Source organism: Salvelinus namaycush, chromosome 5 (assembly GCF_016432855.1).
Source record: "Salvelinus namaycush isolate Seneca chromosome 5, SaNama_1.0, whole genome shotgun sequence".
NCBI lineage: Eukaryota > Metazoa > Chordata > Actinopteri > Salmoniformes > Salmonidae > Salvelinus > Salvelinus namaycush.
In genome coordinates this window covers 18,252,173-18,271,988 of record NC_052311.1, presented here as the reverse complement: position 1 = coordinate 18,271,988, position 19,816 = coordinate 18,252,173, and the positions used below count along the sequence as shown (strand labels likewise).

The 19,816-nt window shown below is 44.5% G+C and overlaps 1 protein-coding gene across 1 annotated transcript in view; it reads right to left on the bottom strand.

Moving 5' to 3' along the window:
* The window catches only part of LOC120048021 (LIM and calponin homology domains-containing protein 1-like), a 165,183-nt gene that overhangs the window by 11,484 nt on the left and 133,883 nt on the right, over nucleotides 1-19,816 (bottom strand). The window contains exons 9-21 of the mRNA XM_038993691.1: nucleotides 19,073-19,199; nucleotides 18,744-18,904; nucleotides 18,011-18,497; nucleotides 16,668-16,994; nucleotides 15,077-15,188; nucleotides 14,653-14,783; nucleotides 14,262-14,367; nucleotides 11,909-11,940; nucleotides 11,191-11,313; nucleotides 9,711-9,803; nucleotides 7,723-7,887; nucleotides 1,396-1,493; nucleotides 1,094-1,264 (exon numbers count right to left, since the gene is read on the bottom strand). Of these exons, the coding sequence (XP_038849619.1) occupies nucleotides 1,094-1,264; nucleotides 1,396-1,493; nucleotides 7,723-7,887; nucleotides 9,711-9,803; nucleotides 11,191-11,313; nucleotides 11,909-11,940; nucleotides 14,262-14,367; nucleotides 14,653-14,783; nucleotides 15,077-15,188; nucleotides 16,668-16,994; nucleotides 18,011-18,497; nucleotides 18,744-18,904; nucleotides 19,073-19,199 (2,133 nt within the window). The remainder of the gene's footprint in view (nucleotides 1-1,093; nucleotides 1,265-1,395; nucleotides 1,494-7,722; nucleotides 7,888-9,710; nucleotides 9,804-11,190; nucleotides 11,314-11,908; nucleotides 11,941-14,261; nucleotides 14,368-14,652; nucleotides 14,784-15,076; nucleotides 15,189-16,667; nucleotides 16,995-18,010; nucleotides 18,498-18,743; nucleotides 18,905-19,072; nucleotides 19,200-19,816) is intronic.

Below are 19,816 nucleotides of genomic sequence, written 5' to 3'. Positions count from 1 at the left end.
AGGAGCCTCTGTTTGCCTTTGCTCAGACCTTTGAGTCAGATTTAGAGGACCTCAAAGCAAGCGGCTTCTTGATAAGAGAGAAAAGCGGAAGGGACAGACCGTCTACTCTCCTCGACTTTATTATACGTTTCTAGAAACACAACAAAGAGGTCTTCCATGAGTTATTTCGACTTTGTAAGATTTCTGTTGTTACACCAGTTAGCGGTGCTTCTTGCGAGAGAAGCTTCTCAGCTTTAAAACTGATTAAAACCCACCTTAGGACAACAATGGTTGATGACAGGTTAAGCCGACTCAACACTGAGAATTCTGAGGCAAGGAGGGCATGCTCCCTCAACATGGATGAGTTTGTGAAACAGTTCTCACCAGAACTGCAGAATTATGCTGTTTTTAAATCTAACTAGGATAATTGGGCACTTAGGCGGTCCCTCTGGTCATGATTAAAACCTGCACTGTGTGCTAGCTAGTACACTGACATTCTAAATGATAAATCCAAAGGGTATCATGTCACACAGATTTAATTTGGTCTTGATTAGGCCAATTCCAAAACTTTTCTTTGATATTAGTTAACACACACACATATACACACACACATATATACACACACACATATACATACATAAATATATACATACACACACACACATATATACACAAATACACTATACTGTAAGAGTGTAATATTGATTGGCAGCAAAATTATTTTTATTTTTCAAGTCTGTTTCTGCTTGATACCTGGTATGTCAAATTGCATTGTGTACATTTTTGTAAATAAACTATGCAATTTATGTAACACACAAACGCTATCTTATCTCCTTGGTGCTTGAGCTTTATTTTCTGAAAATATTTTGGATGTGCAACACTTAGACCCAGATTATATATTCATGAAAACAGAGTGACCCAAGTCTCTCCAGTATGTGAGTACAGTGTGTGTGTGTGTGTGTGAGAGAGTGAGTGAGTAAGTGAGTAGGATTCATTCATGCTCCTTAGATGCCAGGTTAGGGTTACACACTCATTTTCTGTCATGGACTATGGACCCCCTGAAGTAGCCTTGGCCACCCCATGTATAAAATTCTAGTTCCGCCACTGCACATACCTCCTGTCCCGAGAGGGCGCCTGCTGGCTGGGTTTGGTGCAGTCTAGTAAGACCTCTGTATTTTGTTTCTTGTTGGGGGGCTGGGGAACGGCCATGGTGGGTGGTGCTCTCTGACCATTCTGCAAACTCGGCGTCAGCTTGTCTGCCTGACTGATGTTCTGGCTGATTGAGCTGTTGATGATTGATTAAATGCATCATTCATTTCAGTTTCATTAATGACATTATATAGAAAGTCATTATTCTCATGACCATTGTAGGGTTCAAGGTCACACACACACACACACACATGCTCTCAGACTGACCTGACTGCTGTTTTCAGACTATCATCTCTGGACGCTGTGCTGATGTCACTACTCCTGTCGTTATCTTGTCCTTTCCATACCACTCTCTCTGTGTTCCCCTGGTGGATGAAGATAGATGAAGACAGTTTCAAAGGGTTAGTTACAATCACCCTAAAATCCCTCAAAACACAAAACCCATTGCCTTACGGCACATTAACTGTGGTCATATTAGCTGTTTTCAAACGAATCTGCTTCTGATACTGAGATCTTTATAGTTGAATCCTTAGGATCTGCTGTGATATATACTGCATGTAAACGCACAGTGTTTGGTGCACAATGGCTTGACAGCTATGTCAGTGAACTAAATATGATTGATACACCAAGCAACAGAGCTTTCAAATTTGGAGATGGGAGAATCATCCATTCTACCAAGAGAGTTAAGATACCAGCAAAAATTGGTCAGACTAAGTGTCACATTGAAACAGAGGTGGTCCCTACGGATATCCCCATACTATTAAGCAAAGCTTCCCTCAAGAAGGCGTGGGCTGTACTAGACATAAAAAATGACAAGGCAGTGATGTTTAAACAACCAGTGACCCTTGAACTTACTACCTCAGGCCACTATTGTGTAAACATTTTAGACAAAGACATCACACATAGTCCATGTTAAAATTAGATTCAGAGCACATGGAGATTCTGACAGTCACAGAGAACATGAACACAAAAGGAAAAACAAAGTATTGTTAAAACTTCAAACAGTTTGGACATGCTACAGTTGACAGACTTCAGAAATTAGTTCTAGGAATAATGATGAGAGTATTTCCATTCTACAGCAGATGGTTAACAGTTGTGAGACATGTCAGAAATACAGAAAACCTAAGCCCAGACCAGCTGTTGGTTTGCCACTGGCTTCCAAGTACAATGAAACAGTGGCTGTAGATCTACATGAGCTAGGACCAAGTGTGTGGTACCTTCACATAATCAACCACTTCATACACTTCAGTGCTAGAAGCACTGTGAATACAAAGAAACCCAGTGAAATCGTCAAGCACTTCATTCATTCCTGGATAAGTGTGCATGGCCCGACTCAGAAATTGTAGTGACAATGGAGGAGAGTTCAATAATAATGAAATAAGAGAAATGGCAGAGAAATTCAACATGGAAGTAAAGACAACTGCTGCATACAGTCCATGGAGCAATGGACTTCTGCAGAGAATCAAATACTCACAGAGATCATGCTGAAAGTGAAGCAAGACAATGGATGTGTCTGGAAAACAGCCCTAGATTGGGCTTTGATGGCCAAAAACTCAATGCACAATGTTCATGGTTACAGCCCATATCAACTAGTGTTAGGGCAGAACCCTAATCTTCCCTCTGTACTGGTTGACAAGCCACCAGCAATAGAAGGGACCAGTGTGTGCAGCACTACATGCAGCAAGAAAAGCGTTCACTGAAGCAGTGCTCAGAGAAAATTTGCAGGGCTCTGCGTAAACAGCTTCGACCCACCGATGAGAAGTACGAGACTGGAAACAAAGTGTACTTCAAACGAGTTGACTGTCAAGAGTGGAAAGGACCGGGAGTAGTCATTGGCCAAGATGGTGTGGTGATATTTGTGAGGCATCACTCATGATTGAGGAAAGTAAATGATCAACAAGATAGAGGGGCTGTTGCTGAGAATCAGCCTCCTAATGAAAATGACAAAAAATAACAGACACAAACCTACCAGATGTCATATCCAATGACATGGACACTGAAACTGACACAGGAAATGGAGCAGACACCTTCAACCATGCCACAGGTAATACTGTTGAGCGTTCAAATTAGGAAAACATTCAACAGCCACATGTGTTAAGACAACATGGTTGTTCCAGTCTGAAAACTGGACAAACTTAAATACATGGACAGAGAAAGTGGTATTCCACATACAGAAACCTTCATTGGAGGAGCAGGAAAAGCCAAAGGAAAACACCAGACTGGTACAACTTGCAGTACTCTGAACCAGCTACACTTTCTGGTACAACAGGGTCAGCTGAATGGTCACTTGTAGATAATCTCAGAATTGAACCAATGGAAAATCGAGAAAAACAGAATGACATTCAAAATGATGATGCACTTGAAACAAAGGACGTGTCATTTGACTAAGTGAAGCTAGACGAGCTCAGTAATTGGAGTAAAAATTGAGTGTTTGAGGAAGTCAAAGAAATGCCTCAACAAGGTAGGTGTGTACCCTCAAAGAATCTTTAACTGGAATAGTGCCAAAAGCACATCTAGTGGCTAGAAGAGCTGGCTGCTAAAGAACTCCAAAAGACTCACCGACAGGTGCCTCAGAGTCACTCAGATTGCTGATGACAGTGATCTGCCAGAAAAAAATGGAAACTTCATTCCATGGATGTCAAATCTGCATTTTGGCAGGGAACAGAGCTGTCAAGGGACATTCACATCTGACCTCCGCCTGAAGCTAAGAGCGAAGGAACACTGGAAACTAAAAAAAAGTGTATGTATGGCCTGGCAGATGCATCACTCTACTGGTACAACGAAGTCAAGGCAACAATGCTGAGTACAGGTGGAAACATGTCACAAGTGGATCCTGCAGTCTTCTATTGGCTTGATCAAGACTGCAATGTGACTGGAGTACTTGCCTGTCACGTTGATGACTTTATCTGGGGTGGCTCACAGACCATTGCTACAACTGTGAATCCACACCTCAAAGCTGTTTTCCAGGTCGGCTGTGAGGAGCATGATCATTTTTTTCATGTTGGCATAGCGTTTATGACAGTTGATAGAACAATACTGATGCAAAAGGAGAGCAAAATCAAGAATCTTCAACCTATCCACATGGATTCTTCAAGAGGCGTACAAAGGAATTCCCCTCTATGTGGAATTGAAGCTGATCAATTGAGGTCAAAGACAGATCATATTCTATGGGTTGCTAGACCCCTGTGACCTCCCGGTGGCGCAGTGGTCTAGGGCACTGCATCGCAGTGCTAGCTGCGCCACCAGAGTCTCTGGGTTCGCGCCCAGGCTCTGTCGCAGCCGGCTGCAACCGGGAGGTCCGTGGGGCGACGCACAATTGGCATAGCGTCGTCTGGGTTAGGGAGGGTTTGGCCGGTAGGGATATCCTTGTCTCAGTATGTAAAATGTAATAAAATGTATGCACTCTACTGTAAGTCGCTCTGGATAAGAGCGTCTGCTAAATGACTAAAATGTAAATTGTAGACAGAGTAGACCTGATGCAATGTTTGATAGCTGCAACTTGGCATCCAACACAAAACACACCACTGTACAAACCATTCATGATGCAAACAAAGTTGTTTGTAAACTGAATTCACAACAAGTGACTAAAGTTTCAGCATGTTGGAAAAGATGACTCAAACTACACTCAGCAAAAAATGAAACATCCTGTCACTGTCAACTACGTTTATTTTCAGAAAATTTAACATGTGTAAATATTTGTATGAACATAAGATTCAACAACTGAGACATAAACTGAACAAGTTCCACAGACATGTGACTAACAGAAATGGAATGTGTCCCTGCACAAAGGGGGGGGGGGGGGGGGGGCAAATCAAAAGTAACAGTCTGCAGTACTGCAGTGCATCTCCTCCTCATGGACTGGACCAGATTTGCCAGTTCTTGCTGTGAGATGTTACCCCACTCTTCCACCAAGGCACCTGCAAGTTCACAGACATTTCTGGGGGGGAATGGCCCTAGCCCTCACCCTCCGATCCAACAGGTCCCAGACCTGCTTAATGGGATTGAGATCCGGGCTCTTCGCTGGCCATGGCAGAACACTGACATTCCTGTCTTGCAAGAAATCACGCACAGAACGAGCAGTATGGCTGGTGGCATTGTCATGCTGGAGGGTCATGTCAGGATGAGCCTGCAGGAACGGTACCACGAGGGAGGAGGATGTCTTCCCTGTAACACACAGCGTTGAGACTGCCTGCTATGACAAAAAGCTCATGCCGATGATGCTGTGACACACCGCCTCAGACCATGACGGACCCTCCACTTCCAAATCGATCCCACTCCAGAGTACAGGCCTTGGTGTAACGGTCATTCCTTCGACGATAAACGTGAATTCGACCATCACCCCTGGTGAGACAAAACCATTACTCGTCAGTGAAGAGCACTTTTTGCCAGTCCTGTCTGGTCCAGAGACGGTGGGTTTGTGCCCATAGGCAATGTTGTTGCCGGTGATGTCTGGTGAGGACCTGCCTTACAACAGGCCTACAAGCCCTCAGTCCAGCCTCTCTAAGCCTATTGTGGACAGTCCGAGCACTGGAGGGATTGTGCGTTCCTGGTGTAACTTGGGCAGTTGTTGTTGCCATCCTGTACCTGTCCCGCAGATTTGATGTTCGGATGTACCGATCCTGTGCAGGTGTTGTTACACGTGGTCTGCCACTGCGAGGACGATCAGCTGTCCATCCGGTCTCCCTGAAGCGCTATCTTAGGCGTCTCACAGTACGGACATAGCAACTTATTGCCCTGGCCACATCTGCAGTCCTCATGCCTCCTTGCAGCATGCCTAAGGCACGTTCACGCAGACGAGCAGGGACCCTGGGCATCTTTCTTTTGGTGTTTTTCAGAGTCAGTAGAAAGGCCTCTTTAGTGTCCTAAGTTTTCATACTGTGACCTTATTTGCCTTATTTGTGGTTATTCTTGTAACTGTTATGGCCAACTATGGTTACACCCCTTGGGTCTTTTCCGGAACAGGGTACATTCCCCTTTCAGAGGAGTCAGCAGGATAACATCTATTGGTTATTCCTGTAGAGTACCAAGGTTTGTTGCTTTGGTCCTACATGCATTCAACTATTTCTGTGACTCTACAGGTTGCATGTCCTAATATGAAGGCAATATGATAATGGTGGCTAAATGCCAGAGGTGATGAGCCATTAAGAGGAGTTACTATGAGTATGACGTAAGGAGGACAAATGTATAAAACATGTGTGCCAAGGCTGGAAGGCAGTTGTCTTTATGACGCAGCTCGGCTTTTATTATGGAGTAATAAAAAGTCTATTGAACTCACATGCTCCAATATTTGTGAAATATGATTGACCAACATTTTTTCACAATATTTCCACGACAAACCATCTCCAAAAGACACCTAAAGACTCTCAGACCATGAGAAACAAGATTCTCTGGTCTGATGAAACCAAGATTGAACTCTTTGGCCTGAATGGCAAGTGTCACGTCTGGAAGAAACCTGGCACCACCCTCCCGTGAAGCATCCCCACAGCATCTTGCTGTGGGGATGTTTTGCAGTGGCATGGACTGCGAGACTAGTCAGGATCGAGGAAAAGATGAACAGAGCAAAGTACAGAGAGATCCTTGATGAAATCCTGAGCGCTCTGGAACAGGTTCTCAGACTCGGGCGAAGGTTCACCTTCCAACAGGACAACGACCTAAGCACACAGCCAAGACAAAGCTGGAGTGGCTTCGGCAGCAATGTGCCCCATCCAACCTGGCAGAGCTTGTGAGGATCTGTAGAGAGGAATGGGATAAACTTCCCAAATACAGGTGTGCCAAGCTTTTAGCGTCGTACTCAAGAAGACTTAAGTTTGAGTTTATTTTTATTTTTACAGGGACAGTGCACATTAATCAACGTTTCAGTAAAAGTGCCGGTTTTAGCCAGCCGGCTAATTTTCAACCGCAGTCCCTGGGCAGGTTATTAAAAACAATTACAATATAGACAATAGCAACATAGAACAAGCAAGACATAGCAACATAGGACAAGCAAGACGTAGCATACAGACAGAGCAACATAGAACAAAAAGCAGCAAGACAAAATTCATAAAAGCAACAAAGTGTTTCCACACCTCACAAGTTACAGACAACAGACATGGAAAGCGGCAACACACAGCTAGGGACCATGTTCACAAATCTGATTGACCTTTAGCCATGTCTTCAAGCATTTTGTGAAAGTGTGATATGTGGTGCAGTTATGTGTGTCTGATGGCAGTGTATTCCAGACATGGGAAGCTCTCACAGAGAAAGCGGATTTACTAAAGGTGCTTTTCCTTAGGGCTGTAATCTCTGCCAAAGGTGCTTCAACAAAGTACTGAGTAAAAGGTCTGAATACTTATGTAAATGTGATATTTTAGTTTTACATTCTTAATAAATGTGCAAAAATATCTAAAAACCTGTTTTTACTTTGCCATTATGGAGTATTATATGTAGATTGATAAAGGGAAAAAAACGATTTAATCAATTTTAGAATAATGCTGTAACGTAACAAAATGTGGAAAAAGTCAAGGGGTCTGAATACTTTCCAAATGCACTGTATATACATATTTACAACACGTTATTTTAATTTGAAAGGTAACCCAATATAACTTCTCCTCTCACCCCCTGCCTCTCCAGCAGCTCCTGCTTGCGTTCCCAGTCGGCCAGCGACCGGACGATGGTGTCCTGGGGGTCCATGGGCCCGGGGGTGTCCCCCCGGATGGGCGAGGGCAGGGTGGAGGAGAGGGGGGTCAGAGGGGCCACAGTCTCCTCTAGTATCCTTCGCTCCTGTGGAAAAAGGGAGGGAATGAGGAAGAGGTAAAGAAATAGGGAGAGAAAAAGGGAGGGAGGGAGAGAAAAAGGGAGGGAGAGAGTGAAAAGGGAGGGAGGGAGAGAAAACGAGAGGGAGGGAGAGAGAAAAGGGAGGGAGGGAAGGAGAGAGAAAAAAGGGAGGGAGGGAGAGAGGGGAAAAATAAGGAGGGAGGGAGAGAAATAGGGAGGGGGGGAGAGCGAAATATAGGGAGGGGGAGGGAGAAATAGGGAGGAAGAGAAATAGGGAGGGAGGGAAGGAGGTAGAGAAATAAGGAGGGAGGGAGAGAAATAGGGAAGGAGGGAGAGAGAGAAATAGGGAGGGAGGGAGAGAGAGAAATAGGGAGGGTGGGAGAGAGGGAAATAGGGAGGGAGGGAAAGAGGGAGAAATAGGGGGAGAGGGAGAGAAATAGGGAGGGAGGGAATAGGGAGGGAGGGAGGGAGGGAGTGAAATAGGGAGTGAGTGAAATAGGGAGGGGGAGAGAGAAATAGGGAGGGAGGGAAATAGGGAGAGAAATAGGGAGGGAGGGATGGAGGGAGAGAAATAGGGAGGGAGGGAAATAGGGAGGGAGGGAGAGAAATAGGGAGGGAGAGAAATAGGGAGGAGAGAGGGAGAAAAATAGGGATGGAGAGATATAGGGAGGGAGAGAGGGAGAAAAATAGGGAGGGAGAGAAATTGGGAGGGAGAGAGGGAGAAAAATAGGGAGGTAGAGAAATAGTGAGAGAGGGAGAGAAATAGGGAGGGAGAGAAATAGGGAGGGAGGGAAATAGGGAGGGAGGGGAGGAGGGAGGGAAATAGGGAGGGAGGGAAGGAGGTAGAAAAATAGGGAGGTAGGGAAGGAGGTAGAAAAATAGGGAGGGAGGGAAGGAGGTAGAAAAATAGGGAGGGAGGGAGAGAAATAGGGAGGGAGGGAGAGAAATAGGGAGGGAGGGAGGGAGAGAAATAGGGAGGGAGGGAGAGAAATATGGAGGGAGTGAGAGAAATAGGGAGGGAGTGAGTGAAATAGGGAGGGAGTGAGTGAAATAGGGAGGGAGTGAGTGAAATAGGGAGGGAAATAGGGAGAAAGGGAGAGAAATAGGTAGGGAGAGAAATAGGGAGATAAATAGGGAGGGAGAGAAATAGGGAGAGAAATAGGGAGGGAGAGAAATAGGGAGGGAGGGAAATAGGGAGAGAAATAGGGAGGGAGGGAGAGAAATAGGGAGAGAAATAGGGAGGGAGGGAGAGAAATAGGGAGGGAGGGATATAGGGAGGGAGGGATATAGGGAGGGAGGGAAAGAGGGAGGGAGGGAGGGAGGGAGGGAGGGAGGGAGGGAGGGAGAGAGAGAAATAGGGAGGGAGAGAAATAGGGAGGGAGGGGAATATGGAGGGAGGGAGTGAGTGAAATAGGGAGGGAGGGAAATAGGGAGAGAAATAGGGAGAAAGGGAGAGAAATAGGGAGGGAGAGAAATAGGGAGATAAATAGGGAGGGAGGGAAATAGGGAGAGAAATAGGGAGGGAGAGAAATAGGGAGGGAGGGAGAGAAATAGGGAGGGAGGGAGAGAAATAGGGAGGGAGGGAGGGAAATAGGGAGGGAGGGAGGGAAATAGGGAGAGAAATAGGGAGGGAGAGGGAGAGAAATAGGGAGGGAGAGGAATAGGGGGGGAAATAAGGAGGGGGGGAAATAGGGAGGGGGGGAAATAGGGAGGGGGGAGAGAAATAGGGAGGGAGGGGGAGAAATAGGGAGGGAGGGAGAAATAGGGAGGGTTTGTATTCAGTCAGCAGTCACTTTCATATTCGCACACACACACATGCACTCACACACCTCCTCATGGTATCTCCTCTCCTCGTCTTCCACCTCTCTTTGCGCTCTCTCCCACTCCTGTTTCAGCTTCTCCTGCTCATGCTGGTACTTCTCCTATTACCATGGCAATGAGAGATGGCACACATTCATCATCAATGACATGTCATACAGACAGACGGATGGAGAGATGGTTAGAAAAGATGCCTATTGGGCCATACCTGGCCATAGAGCATATCGAGATTTGCCACTTTCCGTGTTTTAGTAACTAACACAGTACTTATCACTCTCCCTAAAACATGATGATGGCTGATGACACTGCTTCATGAAAATCCAATATCTTGAAAACTTGACTGCTGACATGCAAAACATGTTGAGATTGTATCAACAAGGAACTAATGAAAAAAATACCAAAAGATAGTTTGAGTGTCTTTTTCCTTGAAAGATGGTGTGAAATGTGGAAGACTCAACTTCAGACTCATTTTGAAATATGAAAACATCTGATTAACTTAGATTGAGTGAACTATCCATTAACATTGTATTCCATCTAAAATAAATATATTGTGTTAGTTCAGGTCTGTATTAAGTACCATTGAGAAGCATGAGCCAATCATGTGACAGGAAAAAGTGGGCATACACAAACATAGCATGCGTGTATGATGAGGGTTGTAAAGAAAGAGAAAATACATTTAAAAAGCTGCCAACCAAAGAAACAGACACACCATGCACTGACAAGGTGGTTTAAGGGTCCAAGGTGACAAGGGTTCATGCATCAGCAAAGCAAACCCTGTGGGTGGACCTCAATAGTCTAAAATGGCTTTCTTTTCTCCTCACCTTCATCTGTAGATCTATAGATCTGAGAATATAGGTTAGGTGAGGATGAAGGAAAGAAAACAAGGAGACAAGGCTATTTGGAGTATTGAGACACCCTATGATGGGTAGGTAGAGGAGGAGAGCGAAGTTGACTGGTGGCAGATTTGGGGCTTTGGCGAGTGAGTGTGAGACACACAGGTCATGCCATAGCACACAGCTTTTATTGTGCAATGCTGCCGCTGTGTGGCCACTGTGTGCACAGCAGTGAGTAGCAAATTGGGGGTCGACTTCAGACTCAGAGCAGGCAGATGACTAAGCAGGATTGTGGTTAATTGAAATGTGTCTGCAAGCTAAAAGAAAGTTAGCACCTGCTTTGGGTAAATGTAACTGGTGCTGCAGACCATAGATTCAGTAATCAGTAGGCTTATTCGGGCCTATCTTTAGCTAATGTCAATAGGGCATCATGCTAACTCAGGCCTAGCTTTAGCATGCTAACTTTGGCCTTTTGTTAACATATTATTAGCCGTATGCTAACTCAGGCCTAGCTTTTGTTAATGAGTATTTAGCAGCATGCTAAATCAGGCCTAGCGTTTTAATGAGTATATAGCAGCATGCTAAATCAGGCCTAGCTTTTGTAAATTTGTATTTTGCAGCATGCCTAGCTTTTGGGTCTTTAGTAGCTGAACTCTACCTGAAGCATGCGCTCCTGCTCTTGCTGCCACCTTTCCTGACGCTTTCGCTCCTCATTTGGGTCCCAAGACCAGCGGTCACCCCGCTTAGCATGGGCCACTACCGGGGATGACACCTGAGTGACCTGATAGAGCCCATCCAGAGCTCACACACGCACGCACACACGCCGACCCACATATTCATAAACCAAAGTACACACACATCCACAGAAAGGGAAGAGAGGAGACAGTTGGTCTACAACAGCACTATGTCCATGCTAGCCAAAGGTGTCCTACTAAGGAGAGAGAAAAGAGCAAGAGATGAGGGGATGAAGAGCAAGGCTGGGCACTTTGTACATAATCCTCATCTGATTGGTCATTGTTCATTGGCTCAACCTATCAAGCATTGGGTCTTAGGGAGGTCCTAAATATATTAGAAAAACAATAAATGGATTGTGCTCAGTAGACAAAATGGAAGAACACGCTCTGAAATGGAGTGAAACGGGGAGCCAATAATTAACTTGCCCAATAAGAACAGTTTGTTTTGGTTTCACGGTTTTGTTACTGTACTAATGAACACAACCCTGGATTGTCTGTTAAAATGCATTGTATCCAATGCATTGTGGACGGTATTGACACCATTTTAAGATTTTTGTCTCAACCAGATGAGAACTAGTAAAACCACCTTTAGAACTCTACCAGGAAAGATTATAGCAGATGTAACAGTTAGAATGGACTCACCGCTGCTGTACCACGCTCCTGCTCTGCCCCCTCTATGAAATAGAGATACAGTGAAAAGGTAGTCGGTTAGAAAACAAACATCGTTCAAAACACAGGAACTGATGCGGAGTAGACATGATCTTTTTAGTCAATACACTGTCTTTGTGTGAACGCATGGAAAAAGCTATTTCAATAATGAATGTCAGGTAAAGGAATGAGGGAATGAAGCGAAAGGTGGCAGGGTACAAATACAGGTGATAAGGGAACAAATCAAGGTGATAAGGTATGATGGTGAATATTGAGTTGCTGAAAAGCTACAAGCTGTGTGGTATTTGTCAATACTGAGTGGCTAACAATTCCAGTGTCCTGTGCAAAAGTACACCAAAAATCTACAAGTTGCTCTTATTATTTTTTAAACTCTTACTTAATGACATTATTGTCCCCATGGGTAAATGTTGTTGCAGTGTCATGTACACGTTTAAAGTGTCATTTAAATACAAAACAAAATTGACAATACAACTTTCATAACTGCTACATACCAATAATTATTTTTGTTTTGTTTTTAAAGACTAGCCTGCTGGCCTTACTGGAGTCGATAGGAACATTAGCCTGAGCTATTTAGGAGGGATATTACACCTGGCACAAATTATTGTCTAGTTCTGTTTTTCCTGCCGAGGGATGCCCTATACCTGCGCCCAGAGGGGAGTAGTTTAAAGTACGGGTACAGGGGGTGGCTTGGGTCTAAAATTATTTTGTGAGCCTTGGAGGGCCCTGACCTTAAAGATCTCATCCAGGCCTGTCTGTTTGACTCTAAGTACCTTGCTTACTGTGGTGATAATCCTTCTCAGCATATTTCTCTGGTTGACAGTGGCATTACCAAACCAACAAACAATACAAAAAGTTTAAATACTTTCAATGAAAGATTTGTAAAACAGAGTCAGTATAGTCTACATTAAAAGATCCCAGCTTTTTGAGAAAGGACAGTCTCTGTTGGCTCTTTTTGTAGATCAGGTGTGTACATTTACTCCACTGAAGCTTATTGTCCAAGAGGACACCCATGTATTTGTATTCCTCTACAATCTCTATATTCTGACCTCTGATAGATGTTGCAGAGGTAGGTGTTGTGCATAGACTTCAGGAAGTGTACATCTCTTTGGTCTTGTTGGTATTGAGGACCAAGTGTGATTCCCCACACCACTCTACAAAGTCATCTAGGACCGGGCCATGGTGTTCCTCATCATCATGCAACACGCTGATTAAGGCAGTGTCATCAGCAAACTTAATGAGGTGTCGGTCAGGATGGGAACTAGTACAACTATTAATGTACAAGATGTACAGGAGTGGGGACAAAACACATCCCTGAGGAGAGCCTGTGTTGGTATTGCGTATGTCCGACACGTGGGGACCTATTTTGACTCGCTGTGAGCATGGGTGATGCTGAGAATATGACTTTTCACAAGTTTCTCAAGGCGACAGGGCGGTAGTCATTCAGCACAGAGGGATTAGATGGTTTAGGAAAGGGTATAATTATTGAGTTTTTCCACAATACTGGCACAGAGGTGGTCGAGTGAGGATTGGAAAATGTCTGTAAAAACACCAGCCAATTGTTCAGCACAGTGCTTTAACACATGTCCACTTATTTTGTCTGGGCCTGGGCTTTTGTGTGTGTTGCATCCCCTGAACAAATTCAAAACATCAGACTGTTTAACAACAACTCTCCCAAACATTTGTAATGATGCTTCCATTTGTTTTACCTCCGACACAAAGTTGTCTGATTCAAATCTTAAGAAAAAATTCAGTTCATTAGCCATATACCTGTGTAGTAACACTGTAGTTATACGTAGCAATGTTGTACTAACATTGTTACTATAGTAATTACAGCATTATAAGAGTCCACAGGACTCCAATAATAAATGACAAAACCAGTAGAGTGAGGAAACAGGTTTCCAATGCTGTCACCCAGCCTCCGGGGAAGACATGGGGAAACCCTGTACTATGTATGAGTACGTGAACCCCAAAGAGGGTTACAGGCAAGCTCAACTAAACAGTGAGCAGTTTACCTGGCGTGGTGAAGAACTCCCAACGTAGGCCTAACCTAGGGTTGCCGGTTCCTGGTGGATAACTGGCACTGTTAGCCAGCTCTACAGCACAAGCAAGGAGGGGGGGAGGAAGGAGGGAGGGTAAGGGGGTGAGGAGGAGAAAAGGAGGGGATAGATAGAGAGTTCACAAGCAAAAATACAGTGCCAGTTGGAGACGCAAAGGAAAAAAAGAGTTGGGTGTGTGATAGCATAGCTGAGAGGGCTGCGGGAAATAAAGACTATTGTGGAAAAGGCAGTTTGAGGTTAATTCTGTTCTGAAAACAGATTTTGCTTACCTGTTGTGGGAGCTTCACATGGTGGTTTGTTTCTGACAGGTCCTGGATCAGCCAAGGTAGCAACTTCATCTGCTCTCTGAGAAGACTCCAGGCTGGGCTCACTGACCTAAGATCATCCCAGAAAAGTCAGAAACACAATGATCAAAACATGACCAGGGGATTCTTCAAAAATATTTATAGTTAGAACGTAGCAGAGAGAAATTAAATTTTATATTTATACCCTATTCTACACAGTATAGAATCAGGTCTGTCCTACATAATGCATTTCTATCTGAAAGTTCTATGGCGCTGCACACTCCTGGGTACGGCTTCTGCTTGAGGTAGAGCAGCGCACAAATGATTGGCTATTCGCAGCATTGGAGGCCATTGATTGGTTGGCAGGTGATCTCACCGGTGCGGTCATTGGTTGAGCTTGTTGTGTGGCGTGCTCTGATAGGACTGGACGGAGGACAGTGGCGTTCTGTCTAGTCGCTGTGGCATTCATACACACTTCTGTTTGTTCTTTGGGAGCTTGTTGTGACTCTGAAAACCAGACAGACACATGTCTAGGTGAATCAGAGCAAGGCTCTGCATCAGAGTCTACGGTAAGCCCAGACAGTGGGTCCTAATGTGACTTTAACCACAGGAAGACCAAGTTGAATAATTTGTTTAGCAGCTTAAAGTGTTCATTTGCTAATCAGACAATGAGTAATAAATGACTAGAATGCACATCGAATAGCAACAGGATTTGATGGGTTATAGAAACAATATAAAAATGGCCACCACTAGGTGTCAGAGTAGCAGCAGTTAGTCTCCTAGGTAACATAGGAACAGACCTGTAGCTGGAGAGGGATGTACTGCAGTCTCTGTTGTGTTGGGCTCCTCCCCCAGTGGGCCTGCAGCAGACCTGCCTCCCGCCTCCACAAGACACTCTGTGCTCTGCAGCTCCTGTAGGGACACCCACAGGAAGAAATACTCTGATTATGCATCCTCCTCCTTCCTTTTGTTGAAGTCATGACCTTTCTGACACAATGTTGCTTTATCCTATCTATGGACTGTAGATTAAGAACCACACATAGTTCTGGCTTGTATGTAGGCTTTCAGTCAGCAGTTTGCAGTGGTGGAAAAAGCACCCAATTGTCATACTTGAGTAAAAGTAAAGATATCTTGATAGAAAATAACTTGCGTAAAAGTGAAAGTCAACCAGTAAAATCCTGCTTGAGTAAACGTCTAAAAGTATTTGGTTTTAAATATACTAAAGTATCAAAAGTAAATTGAATTGCTAAAATATACTTACGTATCAAAAGTAAAAGTATAAATCATTTCAAATTCCTTAAATTAAGCAAACCAGACAGCACCATTTTCTTGTTTTTTAAATTTACAGATAGCCAGGGGCATGCTCCAATACTCTCACATCATTTACAAACGAAGCACGTGTTTAGTGAGTCCGCCAGATCAGAGGCAGTAGGGATGACCAGGGATGTTCTCTTGATAAGTGTGTGAATTAGACCATTTTCCTGTCCTGCTAAGCATTCAAAATGTAATGAGTACTTTAGGGTGTCAGGGAAAATGTATGGAGTAAAAAGTACATGATTTCCTTTAGGAATGAAGTGAAGTAAAAGTTGTCAAAAATATAAAGAGTAAAGTAAAGTACAGACACCCCAAAACGACAGGGTTGGTGAGTCCCCAGTGGACAGTTGAGCTAACTTAGACTAATGTGATTGCATGAGGTTGTAAGTAACAAGAGAATTTCCCAGGACATAGACATATCTGATATTGGCAGAAAGCTTAAATTCTTGTTAATCTAACTGCACTGTCCAATTTACAGTAGCTATTACAGTGAAATAATACCATGCTATTGTTTGAAGAGAGAGCACAGTTATGAACTTGAAAATGTATTAATAAACCAATTAGGCACATTTGGGCAGTCTTGATACAACATTTTGAACAGAAATGCAATGGTTCATTGGATCAGTCTAAAATGTTGCACATACACTGCTGCCATCTAGTGGCCAAAATCTAAATTGTGCCTCAGCTAGAATAATATATTATGGCCTTTCTCTGGCATTTCAAAGATTGTACTTTTTTTTTTTTTTCATGTTTTTTTCTTTGTATTATCTTTTACCAGATCTAATGTGTTATATTCTCCTACATTAATTCAAAATTTCCACAAACTTCAAAGTTTGCATATCCTTGCTACAGGCAGTTAGATTTGGGTATGTAATTTTAGGTGAAAAAAAGGGGCGGATCCTTAAGAGGTTTTAAGTGGTACTTTCAAGTATTTTTACTTAAGTACTTTACACCACTGACAGTTTGTCAAGATGCAAGCCACAATTTACATTGTTCCAAGTCTTTTCAGACCCTTTTGATAACGTATGTTTTTTCACAGAAACAAAGCCTGCTTGGCTGCATGTATTGAGTGCTCACCGAGGGCAGTGAGGTGGGCCGGCTAGGCGGGGTAGACTCCTGTGCATTGCCCTTCTCCTGGGCATCACTTTCTGCTGGCACTGAAGAAGATGTCACTGCGGTGCCTGTGCCACACTGTGCCACAGCTGGTAATGGGCTTGCCCTGGGGGAGGGGCTATGTGTGGGTGGGGGAGTGGCCTCACATGGGTGTGTGTCGGAACCATCAGAGGAGGCTGTAGGTGTGGCAGGGGAGGGGTAGAACTGTAGAGGGGAGGTCCTTCCCTCGCTCTCTGGAGTGGTGACCTCCTCATTTCCCATGTCGCCGTTCACTCGCAGCAAGCCGTCCACCTGAGTACACAGGTTAGAGACTGAAGGCTTAGAGAACACACACATGTATGCACATACATACTACAAAGATGCATTTCAATGTAAAAATCCAACACTTAAAACACAATTTTAGAGACACTGTATCCTCACCAAAAATATCCTTCAGACAGCAATACAAGAACAGTCAACTGGGGTGAACTCTCCCAAATTCCACAGCAACGACTGCAATATGACCACACAGTTCTACTCCAGACCACCCAGACCGGAAGTTGCCCCATGTTGTAAATAAAACCGTAACTCATTCATGTAACTCTGGCCTATAAGCTATTCAGCTAGCCCGATAACATGCTGGGACTGAATGAAAGGCTGTAATGCATGTGTGAGGAGTGCAGAGTACTCCAGACACACAGGGGGGTTGTTGAATGAAGGGGGACTCACTACCCAGAATCACCCCCTCAGTCTGTGTGGTCCTCTCTGTCTGCCCAGAGACCCACTTCACATTGAGAGGGACTACTTGTCAACTTCTTAAGTCAATACGGAACAGAGCCCCCCATTCAGGCTCCCCTCAGCTCCAAATAAGAGATTCCAGACACAGAAGTGGAAAGAAGTCCCGGTTTGTTCCCATAATAACCCCAAAGCTTGTTATCTTCCTTTGGAATAGGCCCATTTGGCAAATGGCTCTGAGGATGAAAATGAACATCCTGTTATGCGGAATTGAGATGTTGCAACAGACTTCGGGGAAGACGGAAAAGGGATTTATATCTTTTTGTCTGAAAACATGACACCCAATCTCCATAGTTTATGTCTTCTATTCTAATTTAAATGCCAAGATCAGGGTTCCATTTACACAATACATTTGTGTGCCCTTGGAAGACTAGGCTGAACAAAACATTCAAACTACTTTGAGGGATGAGTGGCGAACAAGCCCACGGCCCCCCTGGTAATTTAAACCTTTGTTCAAACACAATATTACAGTAAAATACACTAGTGATAACACTGATAAAACCCTTGCCATTAGCTGGCAATTTGTGCCTAACCTTGCCTGGCCTGGGTCCCACCAGCATCTGCATGCCCTTGGGTTGATTGTAAGGCTTGGGTATCAGCAAAGGCACAGACTTGGGTGAGACGGCCCGGATAGAGGGGTTTGGTTCAGGCTTGCGCGACCGAATCTGGGGGCGATGAGACAGACCCTGGGGGAACCCCACCACCTGGGCCTCAACAGTAGCGGTAAACTTGGGTGCCGGAAGCGACTGCTGCCTCAGGTACTTCAGGGGGCCATTTGTATCTTCTTCCGGGAAGGTGGGGGTGGGAGAACAGGAAGTGGGGGTGAGGGTGAGACGTGTGTTGGTGGTAGCGGTGGGATCCTCAGAGATGCTCCTGTCCAGCAGTTTGGGCAGTTGCAGGCGCTCCAGCGCCGCTTCACTGATGGTGAAGCGCTGGGCGTAGCGGTGGAGGACCAACGCCGCCTCCTCAGGGTTACGGGCCAACCGGTAGGCCTCGCGGAGGTCGTTCTCACGACGCTCCCTAGGGGAGGAGAGACGGGAGGACAAGATGAGACAGGGGCCATGTGACTGGCTACACACTGACAAAAGCATCATTGTTGAAACATGCCCTGATGCAATTCTGAAAATAGGTCGAGGCCAGGATGAGATAAAAAACAACAGGCTAGGAGAGAAGAGAAGTAGGTATAGGCCTATACTGTACATGGAGACAACCAACAATATGGAAACCAGGGTTCGATCTAAAATGGAGGATATCCTTGTGACGTACTTCTCCTCAACAATCTCCCGGTAGGTTTTGATGCTCTTCCTCCTCTGAGAGATGGCCCCTCCCTCACCCGTCATCAGCTTCTCCATCATCTTCCTCTCTTCCTCCTTCTTTATCAGGTCCTGGGAGACGCTTCTCCTGCGACTCTTCCACCGGGCTAGGTCCTAACAGACAGACAGTAGATGTATGACTGTATGAATGCGTGAGTGTGTAGGTGTGTGTGTGTGTGTGTGAGCAACTGTGTGATAAAGTGTGAGTAAATGTAAGTGTACATGTGTGTATAAAAGTCTATTAGGATGTGCGTGTATGTGTGTGTGAGAGAGAGTGCTTACGTCCTGCCAGTGGTCCTCTTCCTCCTTCATCGTGTTGTACTGGTTGTGCATGAGCTCGTGGCGCACCTGGCTGTGGTGTGGCAAGATGGCGTCCTCCTCACAACGCATGTCAATCATACTCACACTCCTGAGAAAAAAAGGAGAAGACAAGGATATGGAAGGAGTTATAGAGAGATTCACTGGGAGAAAAGTCATGTATATAGACAGAGTTTTATTTTAAGGCACATAAGATGGAGTAATGTTTGGAGTTGCCATAGTGATGAAAGTTCAGCCAGGAAAGGTCAAACAGGGTCGATGATCAGATACACCTTCTGTACTCAAACCCCAAAAGGAACTCATGATTCTGACAATACCACACATATTATTGGATATTACTCTTCTGTATATATTAGTTTGTATTATACTGTGTAGAACCATGCAAAACAGAAGGCAGCAGAAATAACGTTAATAATTAAAGACAGATTATAACATGTAAAGCAACATGCTATCAAAAGGTCATACATACAGTAGCCTATCTGTACAACAGCACAGAGCATCAGTTATACATTTGATCCAGGTTTTGTTTTGAGAACCACAGTGAGATCCTCAAACCTTGTACAGTGCTGGTACATATCCTTGTTTGTGAGTGTATGCAACATGCATCATATGGTGAGCTCTCTAGTCTCTAGCCTTCCACAATTTTCAAATGTTCTGGCTGAAAAGCGTCTGCACGTAATAGAACATCAGTTTGGCATAGAAGAACTA